Below are 14,059 nucleotides of genomic sequence, written 5' to 3'. Positions count from 1 at the left end.
CAGGCACGTGTTTTCTCTTAAGATGCATTTGAATAGATGAGGTTTTTCCTGGGAATAATATTTCTAAAGGAGCTGTTGACATGGAATTGAAACAGATATTGTAAAAAACCCAAACAATACAAACATTAAAATGAAACAAAACAAAAAAATCTGTAATAATGAAATGGCATATGGAGAAAGCACTGAACTGCTGAAACCTATTTATTACTTTATATAAAAGGCTTTTTGGTGATGGCAGTTTAAAGACGCCTCTCATATGGATAATGAAGTCACATGCATTGCTCAGGTGTGAGTTGAAGTCAGACTTCAACTGAGTGTAAAAATCTTGATGATTCTGTGGGTCTGGTCTATCAAATCTGATCTTTATTTTGTATTATCTATTGGGTTCATGTCAGGTGATTGGCTGGGCCATTCTACAGCTTGATTTTCATTCTCTGAAAGCATTTGAGAGTTTCCTTGCCTGTGTTTTGGATCATTGTCTTGCTGAAATGTCCCCCCTGGTTTTATCTTCATCATCCTGATAATGTAGATATTGGACTGAAGCAGCGAATATTAATTTACACAGACAAAGGGCAGAGGGTTGCTGAAGAACTACTGAGAGATTTCAGCTGCTGTCTGGGCTTTCACTGCCTTTCTACTCCTCCCTTTCTTCATCTGTTTAATACTTTTTCCCAGTGTCATTTTATTTTATTATGTTTAGCTTAATTTGTACACCAATTATATTTGTTTTCTTTGCATATCATATATCGATTACTTTGGTTGTTAACAACATCTGGGGAAAGTTAACGGCACCTTTAGAAATATGTTTTCTTAGAAAAATGGTTGTGTGTTCAATACCTATTTTTCCCGCTACGAGTAAACCCTATTATTTATATTTTCTCAGTAAATATAGGTAATATATTATGGTGCATTTGAACAAAGCAGATTTATTAAAGGGATATATTTCTATATGTAATATTTTGGGAACGGAACATCTTTAAAAATAGAAAGATAGTACATTTAAAATCATGCGAAACATTGGGAGAAAAAGTTATACACTACACAATTTCACCAAAAAGTTTATAACTGTTTTGTTTCTATTAAAAAAAAAAAAAAGTTTTGTAAATTTATTAAAGTAAAACAAGTAAGTAAGTAAGTAAGTAAGTAAGTAAGTAAGTAAGTAAGTAAGTAAGTAAGTAAGTAAGTAAGTAAGTAAATAATCCTAAAATAGCACACAACAGGACGTTTTTTCCCAACTGGACTTTTTTTTTCATTAATATTTGAAATTCTAAAATAAAATCATCTGAGATTTGGAAAGTACTTGTAACTTGTGCTGAAACAATTTTGGAGGACCGTCAACTCCAAAAAAAAAAAAAAAAACAACAACTTGTTTTGATCGTATGAGATTGTAGTCAGCTTGGTGTTGTACAGTTTGTAGCATTCGTCACCACCGAGTGGTCAAGTATATATTTGCTTCCATTTAGATTGATAGACAGATAGACAGATAGATAGATAGATAGATAGATAGATAGATAGATAGATAGATAGATAGATAGATAGATAGATAGATAGATAGATAGATCTTCATCTCTTCATACGTTTCCCTCTTGAATCATAATGTGTTTCCTGGAATGAATTGCAAAGTACAACATTAAAACCTTTAGGGGGCAAAATTATAGACGAAGACCTGGGGTACGGGTATATATACCAAACACTTAAACACTTAAACAAACAAACAAACAAACAAACAAATAAACAAACAAACAACTACAACAAAGACATGGTATGAAATGCAGATTGATACACATAATGCATGCTAAAAAAGCATACATCCACCTATTCAACAGTTATAGATCTCATAATGTACCAAAAACTTACCAGATGGCCTACTCATGTTGTCATTGTGCTGGAGATTTGGGTTTAATAAGCAGCACATTAGTTCTACTTCTAGTTAGAGACGTAACGTGGAGACGTGGTCTCCACTGATAATAAAACATAATCATCAACGTAATAGTTTAAAGTCTCCAATCATCGAGGGTAAAACACCAGTTTTGTTTCCAATGCTTTAAGTCATTGACCATGAACCAATTACAACCGCAACAGACTGGTTCATGTAACGAATCAGAGAAGAGCAGACTGTCAACGAGAAGGGATTTAGAAAGAACAAGTCTTCCAACAGTCTGGGAAATGAGGTGATTTTAAATATATTTTATAAAAATGTTTTTTTTATTTAATTAAATTTTTTTTACTCCTAAACAAATTAATTTTTAAACTCCTAAACAAATTAAAAGCTTTTAAACAAAAAAGATAAGCTGTGGAGAAAAATCGTTTGAAAAAACGACTCCATCAGTTCTACATCAGTTTAAAATGCATCGTCATGCAATTCTCTCTTGAATGGATTATGAGTTCAGATTTAAACAGCAGATGGCGCTGTTTGCTTTACAAATGCCATACTCTGCTTTCATTCAACTCCTTACAAATTCCACATGATTACGAAGTGATTAAACAGTTGCGTTTCTATAGTGACCTGTGTTTACTCTCTGTTTACTCTCTGTTTTTACTCTGTTTTTAATCTCGAGGCAAAAAAAAAAAAAACATTTTACACCCCTCAGCTAGCACTTTTCCTCATTAGCGTAAGTGTACAGTTTAAAACTAACCTACTGCGCCATCTGCTGTTAAAAATAACCTGTTTATTAAGTTGTTTAATAACTATGAGTGATGAATAACCTGTAAAATATCGGAAACCTGTAACCATTGACTTCTAAAGTAGAAAACACAAATACTATTTATAGTATTTGTGTTTTCTACATGGACAATGCAGTGGCGTAGTAGGTAGTGCTGTCGCCTCACAGCAAGAAGGTCGCTGGTTTGAGCCTCGGCTGGGTCAGTTGGTGTTTCTGTGTGGAGTTTGCATGTTCTCCCTGCGTTCGTGTGGGTTCCTCCGGGTGTTCCAGTTTCCTCCAAAGACATGCAGTGCAGGTTAATTGGGTAGGCTAAATTGTCCATAGTGTATGAGTGTATGGATGTTTCCCAGAGATGGGTTGCAGCTGGAAGGGCATCGGCTGCATAAAACATGTGCTGGATAAGTTGGCAGTTCATTCCGCTGTGGTGGACCTGGATCAATAAAGGGACTAAGGCGAAAAGAAAATGAATGAATGTTTTCTACTATAGAAGTCAGTGGTTACAAGCCAGCAATTTTCAAAATACCTTCTTTTGTGTTCAACTGTAACACATAAAGGTATTGAACCACTTGAGTGTGAGTAATTGATGAATAAATTGCGATTTTCTTTTTTTTTTGGTGAACTGTCCCTATTACTACATCTGGAAAATTCCAAATTTTCTATATGGCGCGGTCCCACTGAAAATCAGTTTATGAAGGTTTCTTTCTGTAATCACCCACTCGTCCACACATGTGAGAAATAAAAGTTCTGTAGGGTAATCTCGTGAGTAAAGCTTTTTCAATTTGACGATATGGCAATGAGATGTTATACACTGTATTTGCATGTGGAGGAAATAAATATGCTCATGTATGTGATTTTGTCAGCATCTTGTATACACACTAAGCTAAAATATTTCAAATGTGACTTTCTTAACAACATTTTTCAATAGGATGTATGCATTTTACTTAACAGTGATGTTCTGCGGGCCTGAAAATGCTAAAATTTGAAAAAATGTCACTTTTCAACAGTGAATGGAGTGCATTTTTGGTCTTTATTTACAATTGTTTTTGGACAATAACCTGCTGAAAAAAACAGCTAACTTAAGCTGGTTAGCTGGTTTTAGCTGGTTGACCAGCCTGGTTTTAGAGGGGTTTTGGCAATTTCCAGGCTGGTTTCCAGCCATTGTCAGCCTGGTCTTAGCTGGTCAGGCTGGAAAAGGACCAGCTAAAACCAACTAAAACCAGCTTGAACAGCCTGGTTTAAGCTGGACGTAGCTGGTTTTGACTGGGCTCCCTGCCTGGTAAGGCTGGTCAGACTGGTCATCTCCCAGCCTGACCAGCTAAAACCAGGCTGGAAATGGCTGGAAACCAGTCTGGACATTGCCAAAACTCCTATAAACCAGGCTGGGGAGCGTTTCCCAAACAACCACATAACTGGCGGCTGAACTATCGTGGTACGATACATCATTTGGGAAAAGGACGATGTTTCATTGTCACAGATCTGTCAATTGAACCACGTTAGTTATAACGTAAAATGACTATAACGATGCTCTAAATGGGGCGAAGCTACACCTTCTATAGAGAAAAACCCATACTTTTTGTGCAAATGATATTGTTTTACACTTACCCGCATTAAAAAATATATTAAGAACATTCCACATTCTATTCTAAAACATAAAAAACCACTTAGCTAACACATATTTTAGTCTCATGTATAAATCATACAAATAATGAATGGTTGTATTTTACAGTAGGCTATTTATTAAGAAATAAAGAAAAATACTACTTAATAAAAATAATTATTATTTTGTATTGCCATTATTATTATTTATTTATTTATTTTTTATTTATTGTAAAAATCTACTTTTACAATTTAACACATTCAAACCACTGCAGAACTTTGCAGAAATACTAAAAATAACAACAGGCCCATGTCAAATTCAGTACAGACACATTTCTTAATAAATAGCCTACACTCTCAGAAATACAGGTACAGGAGCTGTCACTGGGGCGGAACCTTTTCAAAAGAAACATATTTGTAACCAAAGAGTCCACAGTGGTACCTCAAAGGTGCATATTAGTGCCCAAATGTACCTAAAAGTACATTTGAGGTGCCATTATAGACCCTTCAGGTACAAATATGTACCTTTTGAAAAGATATAGCCCCAGTGACAGCTCCTGTACCATTAACGTATGCTTTTTGTTTTCACAAGCTATGGAGACGTAACGTAAATTCTGCTTTTAAATAATAGGTCACCTATAGCTTTCATCATGAGCCACGGCTGTGTTCAAAATGGCATAATGCCTTTCAAAGTGCACTGCGAAGGAAATGTAATTGTCAATATGAAGATCGCTAAAACTGATCTGTAAAAATGACGAAAAGCAAATTCTATCTTTATATAATATCTATATTATCTATATTATATCTATATTTGCGACGGAGTTTGCGAATGTTCGTTGGAACGACGGATTTGGGAAATGCCAAATCAACAAACTATGTTTGTAACGACGCAACTTGCGACCTTAGTTGGCTAACGATGGCTTTCAGAAACGCACCCCTGGTCGACCAGCTAAAACCAGCCTTGGCTGGTTTAAGCTGCTTTTTTCAGCAGGGTATTGTCATCATTATAAACTTTTAGAAAGCCCAAAGTAAAATAAAACAAAACTTTTTTGTCATGTCAACGGACCCTATATCTGCAAAGTATGATATACTATATCTGTATATATAGCAACATATACTGTATACCAAAACTATTCAGTAAACTGTATACTAAAATTTCTATATAAAGCACTCACACAATTGTTCATATTTTACGTTCATTTATTAAAATTTTATATATATTTTTAATTTTTTTTATTTAAGAAATCGAGGATGTTCCTGCCTAGATAATTGTGGTCATTTTTTTAAACAGTACCTCAAATTCATATTACATATTTCCTCTTGACGATCTGACATCAATCATTAGAAACCCTAAAAAATGTAGTAGTAATAATAAAATATTTTACATCATAATAATTATAACAAACAAAATAAAAGCAATGGTATATTTTTTTAAATGCCTGATCAATAAACTATTAAAAATGTTGCACTACTACAGAAGCTAACTGTAGGAGAATTGGCTGTACATGTGTAGAAAGGAGCACTCAGACCCTCTTTTTCTGGATTTCTCAACAGTATGCTGATAACCAGGTAATTGCAGGCCCATAACAGATCCTTTAATCCCACACGGGATAATTTATAACATTCTTGTGATGTATATTTTTGTGATTGTATAATTTTCTCATATGGCTTAAAATAAGACATGATGAATTGGTTTGATTTTCTGTGAAGTGGAAGAATCAATCAATGGGCAACTGTACATGAAAATCAGAATGCATCCTATAGAGTGACACTGTAAATGTGTGTTTTCCTTCACAAATAATGATAATAAAAGTCCAAAGCTAAACTTATTATGCTTACCAAATATAAAACAAGATAAAAAAAAACATGTTTATGGCAACTGGTACTCTGGATGCGCCATTAGTTATGAAGTCATCTCTTTCCATGCTTTTGCAGGATGGACTGGTAGATGTCGGACTTCAGAAACCTGGGATAGCAGTCTCTGGTCATTAGACTGAAGATCATCTTCTGTGCTGTGTCAAATGAGCTTTGTGTTGGCTCCGAGATGCTGTTTGTTATATTTGTGCGAGTCCCAGAATCGATGTTGACCTGAAAATAAGTGGAATACATTGCTGACTTAGTTGTTTCTTCATTTAAATAGATTACTAACCAACTAACTTGTATGAATATAACTGAATGTGGGTGTTTAGACTTCAAATGTGTGGTTTATTAATGAAGACAGAACCTAAAATGATGATTTTGGCACTGAGAGCAGCTTTACCACAGACACTTATTCTGGAATCTGGTGTATATCTGTATAGTGTTTAAACATGAATTATAAAAATGTTTTGGTATATTTAATTGTTTTTGCATGTGTGTCTAAAAGTTATCAATTATTTGTTTCAGAGCAAACAGATTTGACTAAGGACAATATTAAGTTTTAAACTTTAAATAAATTAAAAGCTATATATAAAAACAGCTATTGTTTTTCTGACCGATTTGATTAGCATCTTTATATTCTTGCTTGATAAATATTGTTGTTCAATTAATTAGAAAAATATAATGCCATAAATAATAGTAGTATTACTAAAACAAATGTTGTGTTGTGATACGATCTGTTTATAATGGTGATTTTTAGTTCATATTACTCTGATCCACATTCAGATAGCAATAAAAGTTATACTAGTCTGTCCTAAAGACTTATATTGAAAGGAACTAAAACTAGCATAGTCATGGAAAATTCCCATTGCTTTCCTTAACAAACATCAAAACTAATGCTTTATTATAGGATGTGTAACTTAGGCTACATTTACACAACAACAATGTAGCCATGAGCTTAAAAGTTTTTTCCTTATGTTAAAAAAAACACAACATTTAAAAAAAAAAATCTGCGTTGACACATCCGTTAACGCGATCAAAAACACTGTATTAGGTTTGCCAGTATTTGGTGCTGTCATTTTGTTAGTAAACAGTACCTATAGGAAAGTGACGATGTGCTGTTAGCAGCTCGGCGCTGATGTGTGTGTAGAATTTTTTAAAGATGTGTGTCCATTGTTGCTTGCATTGTGAAGTAAATCCACTATTTGCTGATGAACACTTGAGTAACAAGACCACTACCACGTACTCCGCCATTTTTGTGTATGTGTGTTTGTGCTGGCCTTCAATCTACTCCCCCTAAACACATACCATGGATGCCCATTACGTCTTCATTTTCAAAGGATTCATTTTAACGATCTAAGCGCAAAGTCTAAAGCAGTTGGGACCGAAAATAAATGGTTAGTGGTTCAGCGCATGATCTAAAAGGGTTGACCTTATTCAATTATTCCTATAAAGAGTTACGGATGTGCTTTGGGCATAATGTGCATTTAACCAATCAGAGTTTCAACTCTCAATCCCCCTTAAGAGTCATTCACCAATTGTAAGTGGAAAAACGGAGCGTTTCACTAGTAAAAAGTACCGTTTACATTACGATACATTACATATATTGTAACTTCATTAAGGGCAAAGATTTGAGACAGTGGCTCAAGTAATGAAAGCAATGTCTTCCTCTGTCCATGTTTTGGCGTGGAATTTCAAGCGATTTCTTCAGAATTCACCAGGTCATAAAATTATGTTTTTTATGTTTTCACATAAACGCACCTGTGGTGTATACGTAGACATATGACAATGCAGGCTCATGGGAAATATGTGCCTAGGACAAAATTTTTGAGAACTGACAAATAAATAGCCTGCATTACGATGACTTGCAGTTTTTGTTTTCACAAATGTACATTTTTGACAATCTCAAACACGTTACTGGGGCGTGTTTTTTTTCATACATGTAATTTCTGTTAAAATCCACCAGAGGCCGCTGCAGATACATTTCTGCGAATATTAATGTCCTTCTTGTACTTCTTAAAGCTGGTCGGCTTGTGGATACTATTTGATTTTTGGGTTTCGTTTTACCTTAAAAACTCATTAAAAATGCAGCCATATGTACCCGTGATCACACATTTCTCGGTTCTCAAATATGTAGTCCTGGGCACATTTTCTCCATGAGCATGAGTATTTTTTTTTGTTTTATTATTGATACACGCTGTGAGCAAAATTACCGCTACAGCAACACAATCTCACGGCAATTCGTAACTTTTTGATTTAGTGGCTAATTCGCATGAATTCGTACGATCTAATTTGTACATTTTCGTACGATTTCCTCATCCCCCAATGACGGTTGGGTTTAGGGGCGGGGTTAGGTGCCACGCCTCCTTTTTAAAATCGTATAATTTCGTACAAATGAACTCGTACGAATTCATACGAATTAGCCACTAAACTGACAAAACGTAAAATACTTAAGTTTTCTCGTGAGATCAGGCTGGCTACAGATATGTTTACCATGGATGACGTCAAACTGATGATGAGTTTTTTTTTTGCGAATCAGTGTTTGGCGCATCCCTGTTTTGTCGTTCAGTCTGACGTTATGAAAACAGATCTTAGCCTACTGTGTGACATGGGAGTTATGTTCGTGCAATATGACATGCTACAACCGTTTAAGACTATTAAAAATCGCACATTGTGAATTAGGCTTAATATAGTTTTTCATCGTTAAATTCGATTTTATTTCAATACTATTTTAAAGTGTCAGTTTTAGTTAGTTTCCTCAATGCTTTTGTTAGTTTTTGTTTATTTTTTATTTTGTGAACACATTCCTATTTAGTTTTTGTAAGTTTACTTTTAGTAATTTTACTTTAACATTAGAGTTAACAGAACACATACAAAGTTGCACGCCATAAAATTACTTTAACTCTTATTAATAAAAATAAAATAATAGTTTGAACAGACACAGAACCCTAAACTTACTGTAACTTAAACGAGTAAAAGATACAATTATAAAAAATTTAGACAAACGACAAAAAATCCCTACTTTTTTGGCAGCTGAAGAAAAGTTAGAAGACATCATTTATGTTTATATAGAAAAGATGTGTATATAATAATGTGCTTAATTTATATGTTTGACTGTAACAAAAGTGCATGTACAGCTATTATTTAAACAGATAATTGGGCACAGAATAAGCATTTAATAATTTTATAAATTATTATTATTTTTTGCTAATTTAAAATTTTCTTCAGTTAATTTATTTCTTGTGTAAGTTTCATTTTAGTTTTAGTTTTTCATTTAATGTGATTTTGTAAAACAAATATGTAAAACAAAAGAAGATTTATTGGCCAAAATCAAAGAATCCTGTGATAAATCTCAGGATCATATATTTGAATATATTCTGGAATCTTTAGTTTCTAGAATTAATTATGTTATGCCTGTTTTTTCTTCTTCTTAAAAATAAATTAAAATGATTATATAATACATTTAAACTTTTGTCTTTACAAGTACTGCTGAGTTTTATACTTGTTAGGGACCGAGCACCAAACGGTGCAAGGCCATATTGGAATTGCTCCGTTTATTATTATTATTATTATGATTATTATTATTATTATTATTATTATTCTCACGAATGAATCGCGATTTTGAGGGTCTAAACATACCCGAAAACTCACGAAAATTTGCACACGCCCCAGAAGTCGCGAAAATTTACGTTTGTTATAGGTTTCGGAAGTGGGCGGGGCAAAATGACTCGACAGCGCCACCTAGAAAATTGATACGGACAAGCCCCCGAGCTACGAATCACGCACACGCACGACAATTGGCACACACCTCATTTTAGTCTTAGTTTTCCTTTACTAAAATAATGGTGATTCTGAAAAGTCAAAAAAAATAAAAATGTCATGAATAAGACATTACAATATTTAACATAATGCAATGAAAAATAAATAAAAGACTAAAGTTTTTTGCACAGCTATTAAAGCTGTTGAATTTTAATTCATGGCCAATACATATTGAGACACTGATATTTTATTTACACACTTCAATCAGCCATCAATCAGTTGTATAAATGCATTATAACACTTGTAGCTCTGTATATGAAATGATATGTCTGTATATCAGCCCTGTTGTGATTATTTAAATCACTACAAATGAACATTTAGCAGTGGGATCTGATTGATTTCCTCATAGTTGGTTCATTCAGAGCATGTCATTCACCTGTCTGGGTGCTTCCGTCTGCACAAACTCAGTGTAGATCTGATTGGCCATGCTGATCATCTCCGGCTCATTCGTCACCTTTTTATATTCCTCACAAGCCAGCCAGAATAGAATATTTTCCTCACTGTATTCCGACTTCAGGAAGTCCTGAAAAGCCGTCTGTCCCGCTGCAGCAAGACACCATTATTACAGCCTAATAGCACAGTTAATATTTATTCTACTTTAATATTAATACTTAGTTTATCTTTATTAATGGATATGTATATTTGAGTGTAATTAATGTGACTCCATCCATAAAGAGTTGATACAAATATCTGATGTGCCTTCATAATACACTGAAAAACCCAACAGTCAACTTTATCAAATGAAATGAGTGGAGTTAACTTAAATTTACTGAAAGTTAATTCTACTCATTTGAAAAGAGTTTTGAACTCAGTGTTGAAGGTAATGAGTTAATTAAATATCTCATTACTTCAACTTAAATGGAGCAAGTTCACAGTACTTACATAGATTAGTTTTTTTAACTCAAATGGTTTGTAGCAACAGGTTTGCCTTAACTTATTGGGTTTTACAGTACTCAGTTGGTTTGGTTCTCTTCATTTATTGGGTTTTACTGTGCTCAAATTGCTTCATTAACTCAAATGGATTAAGTTCACAGCACTCATTAGGATTAGTTTTTAAACTTAAATGGTTTGTTGCAATCGGTTTGCTCAAATGGTTTGAGTTACCTTAACTTTTTGGGTTTTACAGTGTAGATTTAGACTAAGATGTATAGCCACAACATTGGCTCATTGACTTTAGGCAAATACTCTGACTAAAGTGTTTACAGTCGGCAGGCTAGCCTTTTGCTTATTTTCTCAGTATTTGCATTCTGCCAACCGACAAATCGACTGAGTAATAATCCACAAGTATCTTTTTATGCTTTCGGTGCAGAAAATATTATTTAATAATGCACAAATTATTGTCTAAATAAAAAAAAATGATCAGGTATTTCAAATAAGTATCTCCCAATGAAGCAAATGTATAATTTTAGTGAGCTGTTTTTATGTATAATACACATTTCTTTACTTTATATCATAACAACATTGTATAATAATAGCTACTAATACTAATAATAGCTATTACTAATCCTAATAACGTATTAATGTAATATAAATGAGAATACAAATGATATATTATATTATATTATTATATTATATTATTATTTATATTATTATTATATATTATTTTACATAAATATATATAACTAATTATTTATTAATAACAAAATATAAGAATAAGAATTTCAATAATGTTTTAATAATGATAGCTCTTAATGGTTTTATATATATATAAATATATGTGATACTTGTTACAATTATATACTTAAAATATACTAAATAATATCTATACGTTATATAATTATAATTAGACTACTATTTGTTCAGATCTATGATAATTATCTTTATTTGTTTGTGCATTTTATAATAATCGTTAGACTCAAATCTGATCACTTTTTATTGCTAAAATATATATTTCAGATTCTTATGCAATAAATTACTCATAATTAATTATAATAATTTTCATAATAAATGGTATAATAATTATATATGAACAATAAATTAATACTTATAATAATAATAATAATAATAATAATAATAATAATAATAATAATAATAATAATAATAATAATATAACAACAAATTTGATCTTTTTACATCAGTAATCACAGTAATCAACTTCAATAATTTTTAGTGTTGATTCACACGATTATGTTTATGAATAAACAGAAATCTGTAATATTTTGTGTCTGTTGATGAGATCACAGCACTGAGAAGGGATTTTCTTCTCTTACCTTTACAGGACAGCAGCTTCTCGATGGACTCGCCCCAGGAGTCCACATCATCCACAGGTTCCTGAGAAAAGCAACAAAATCTACCCTTGAAAATTACATGGAGATCCTTTACAGGTCAAGCTGATTTCAAATATGCACTGCTAGCAGAAAATAATAAGTTGAGCCAACTTAAAATTGTAAGGCACTTTGCTTTTTGAGTTTGTTTTAATTTAAGTTGAGTCAAATTGACTTACAATTTAATGTTTTTTTTTCTTTTTTTTACAGCGAATATGCTATACTGTGCCAATAACATTCCTATCCTAAAACCTTAGAACCTCCTGACCAGTAAATGATCATATTAATAAAATTAATAAAAAATAAATAAGCGTGTGACGGAGCAGTTATGAATGCGGGACTCACTTTATGGCCATCTCTGTCAGCAGTGTCTTCGGCATGAGTCTCCGCTTCACTCGGTGGCTCTTTATGGCACTGGAGGGTCCGAACACATTTACTGGCATGAATGGAACACATGGAAATCAGCATGCAAAGCTCTGGGCAGGGTCATCTCTTCAGTCTCGCAGGTCATCTAGAAAACATCTTCACCGCAGAGCTGATGGACGGGGGAAAAGTCACTTCGCTTTACTTTGCGGATGAATTCAAGACAGATAGTGACACTTGTAGGAAAACAGCATGTTTTGATTCATCCTGTCAACTTGCAGCATCGCCATTTTTCATATTATACATGCTTGGGATGACTAGAGGGAAAATTAATTAGCATTTTTTGAGTGAATTTTCATTACAAGGCAATAATAGTTTGTATTCTGTAAGTCCTCTATAATGTAATGCATTACTGGCTAATCTGAGCACTGATTTAATTAAATTTTTTCAAGCATCAGTAAAAAAATAATAAATATAAAAAACACATTTCTAGCATGATTTATAGAACTCAGTTTTTTCCAAAATGAAATGCAGAATAAAGTGATTCATTCAACCGATTTATTCAAAGTTTCTGATTCATTCAGGAATAAAGAGTATGACTTTATAAACAGATCACTAGATTATTGACTCACTCGATTCATTCAAAAAGGCAGATTAATTCATATATATACATATATATATATATATATATATATATATATATATATATATATATATATATATATATATATATATATATATATATATATACAGTTGATGTCAGAATTATTAGCCCCCCTGAATTATCAGCCCCCTTGTTTATTCCCCCCCCCCCCCCCCCCCCCCCCCCCCCAATTTCTCTTTAATGGAGAGAGAACACATTTCTAATCATAACAGTTTTAATAACTCATTTCTAATAACTGATTTATTTTATATTTGTCATGATGACAGTAAATAATATTTTACTAGATATTTTTCAAGACACTTCTATACAGCTTAAAGTGATATTTAACGGCTTAAATAGGTTAATTAGGTTAACTAGGCAGGTTAGGGTAATTAGGCAAGTTATTGTATAACGATGGTTTGACTATCGAAAAAAAAAATATATTGATAGTACACCTATAACTACACATTGCTTAAAGGGGCTAATATTTTTGTCCTTAAATGGTTTTTTAAAAATTAAAAAACTGCTTTTATTTTAGCCAAAATAAAACAAATAAAACTTTCTACAGAAAAAAAAAATGTTATCAGACATACTGTGAAAATGACCTTGCTCTGTTAAACATAATTTGGGAAATATTTTAAAAAAGAAAAGAAAATTCAAAGGGGGGTTAATAATTCTGACTTCAACTGTATATATATATATATATATATATATATATATATATATATATATATATATATATATATATTAACCTTACCCTAAACCTATCCAAACATTTTTTTTACAAAAAGACATGATAAAGTGATTCTTTCAAAACAGTTGATTCATTCAGGAATTAAGAACATTACTTTATA

General features: G+C 32.5%; 1 protein-coding gene across 1 annotated transcript; it reads right to left on the bottom strand.

The window, feature by feature from the left end:
- Positions 1-6,170: 6,170 nt before the first annotated feature.
- On the bottom strand, positions 6,171-12,579 carry rgs1 (regulator of G protein signaling 1). Its single transcript, XM_056465982.1, has 4 exons — positions 12,545-12,579; positions 12,146-12,225; positions 10,312-10,478; positions 6,171-6,347 (listed from the first exon to the last, which is right to left on the bottom strand). The coding sequence occupies exons 1-4, from the start codon at positions 12,577-12,579 to the stop codon at positions 6,171-6,173; spliced, it is 459 nt and encodes a 152-aa protein (XP_056321957.1).
- Positions 12,580-14,059: the final 1,480 nt, after the last annotated feature.

This window comes from Danio aesculapii, chromosome 2 (genome assembly GCF_903798145.1).
Source record: "Danio aesculapii chromosome 2, fDanAes4.1, whole genome shotgun sequence".
NCBI classification, from domain to species: domain Eukaryota; kingdom Metazoa; phylum Chordata; class Actinopteri; order Cypriniformes; family Danionidae; genus Danio; species Danio aesculapii.
Note: the sequence above shows the minus strand (reverse complement) of the source record. Positions and strands in the feature narration are given on the sequence as shown.

Bases quoted from the DNA above. Each gene is read 5' to 3' on its own strand.
- rgs1 (XM_056465982.1), bottom strand. From the start codon at position 12,579: ATGCCGAAGACACTGCTGACAGAGATGGCCATAAA. The intron at 12,226-12,544 runs GTGAGTCCCGCA...TTTCAAGGGTAG, and splicing joins CTGACAGAGATGGCCATAAA to ATTTTGTTGCTTTTCTCAGG. The intron at 10,479-12,145 runs GTAAGAGAAGAA...GTCTTGCTGCAG, and splicing joins GAAGCTGCTGTCCTGTAAAG to CGGGACAGACGGCTTTTCAG.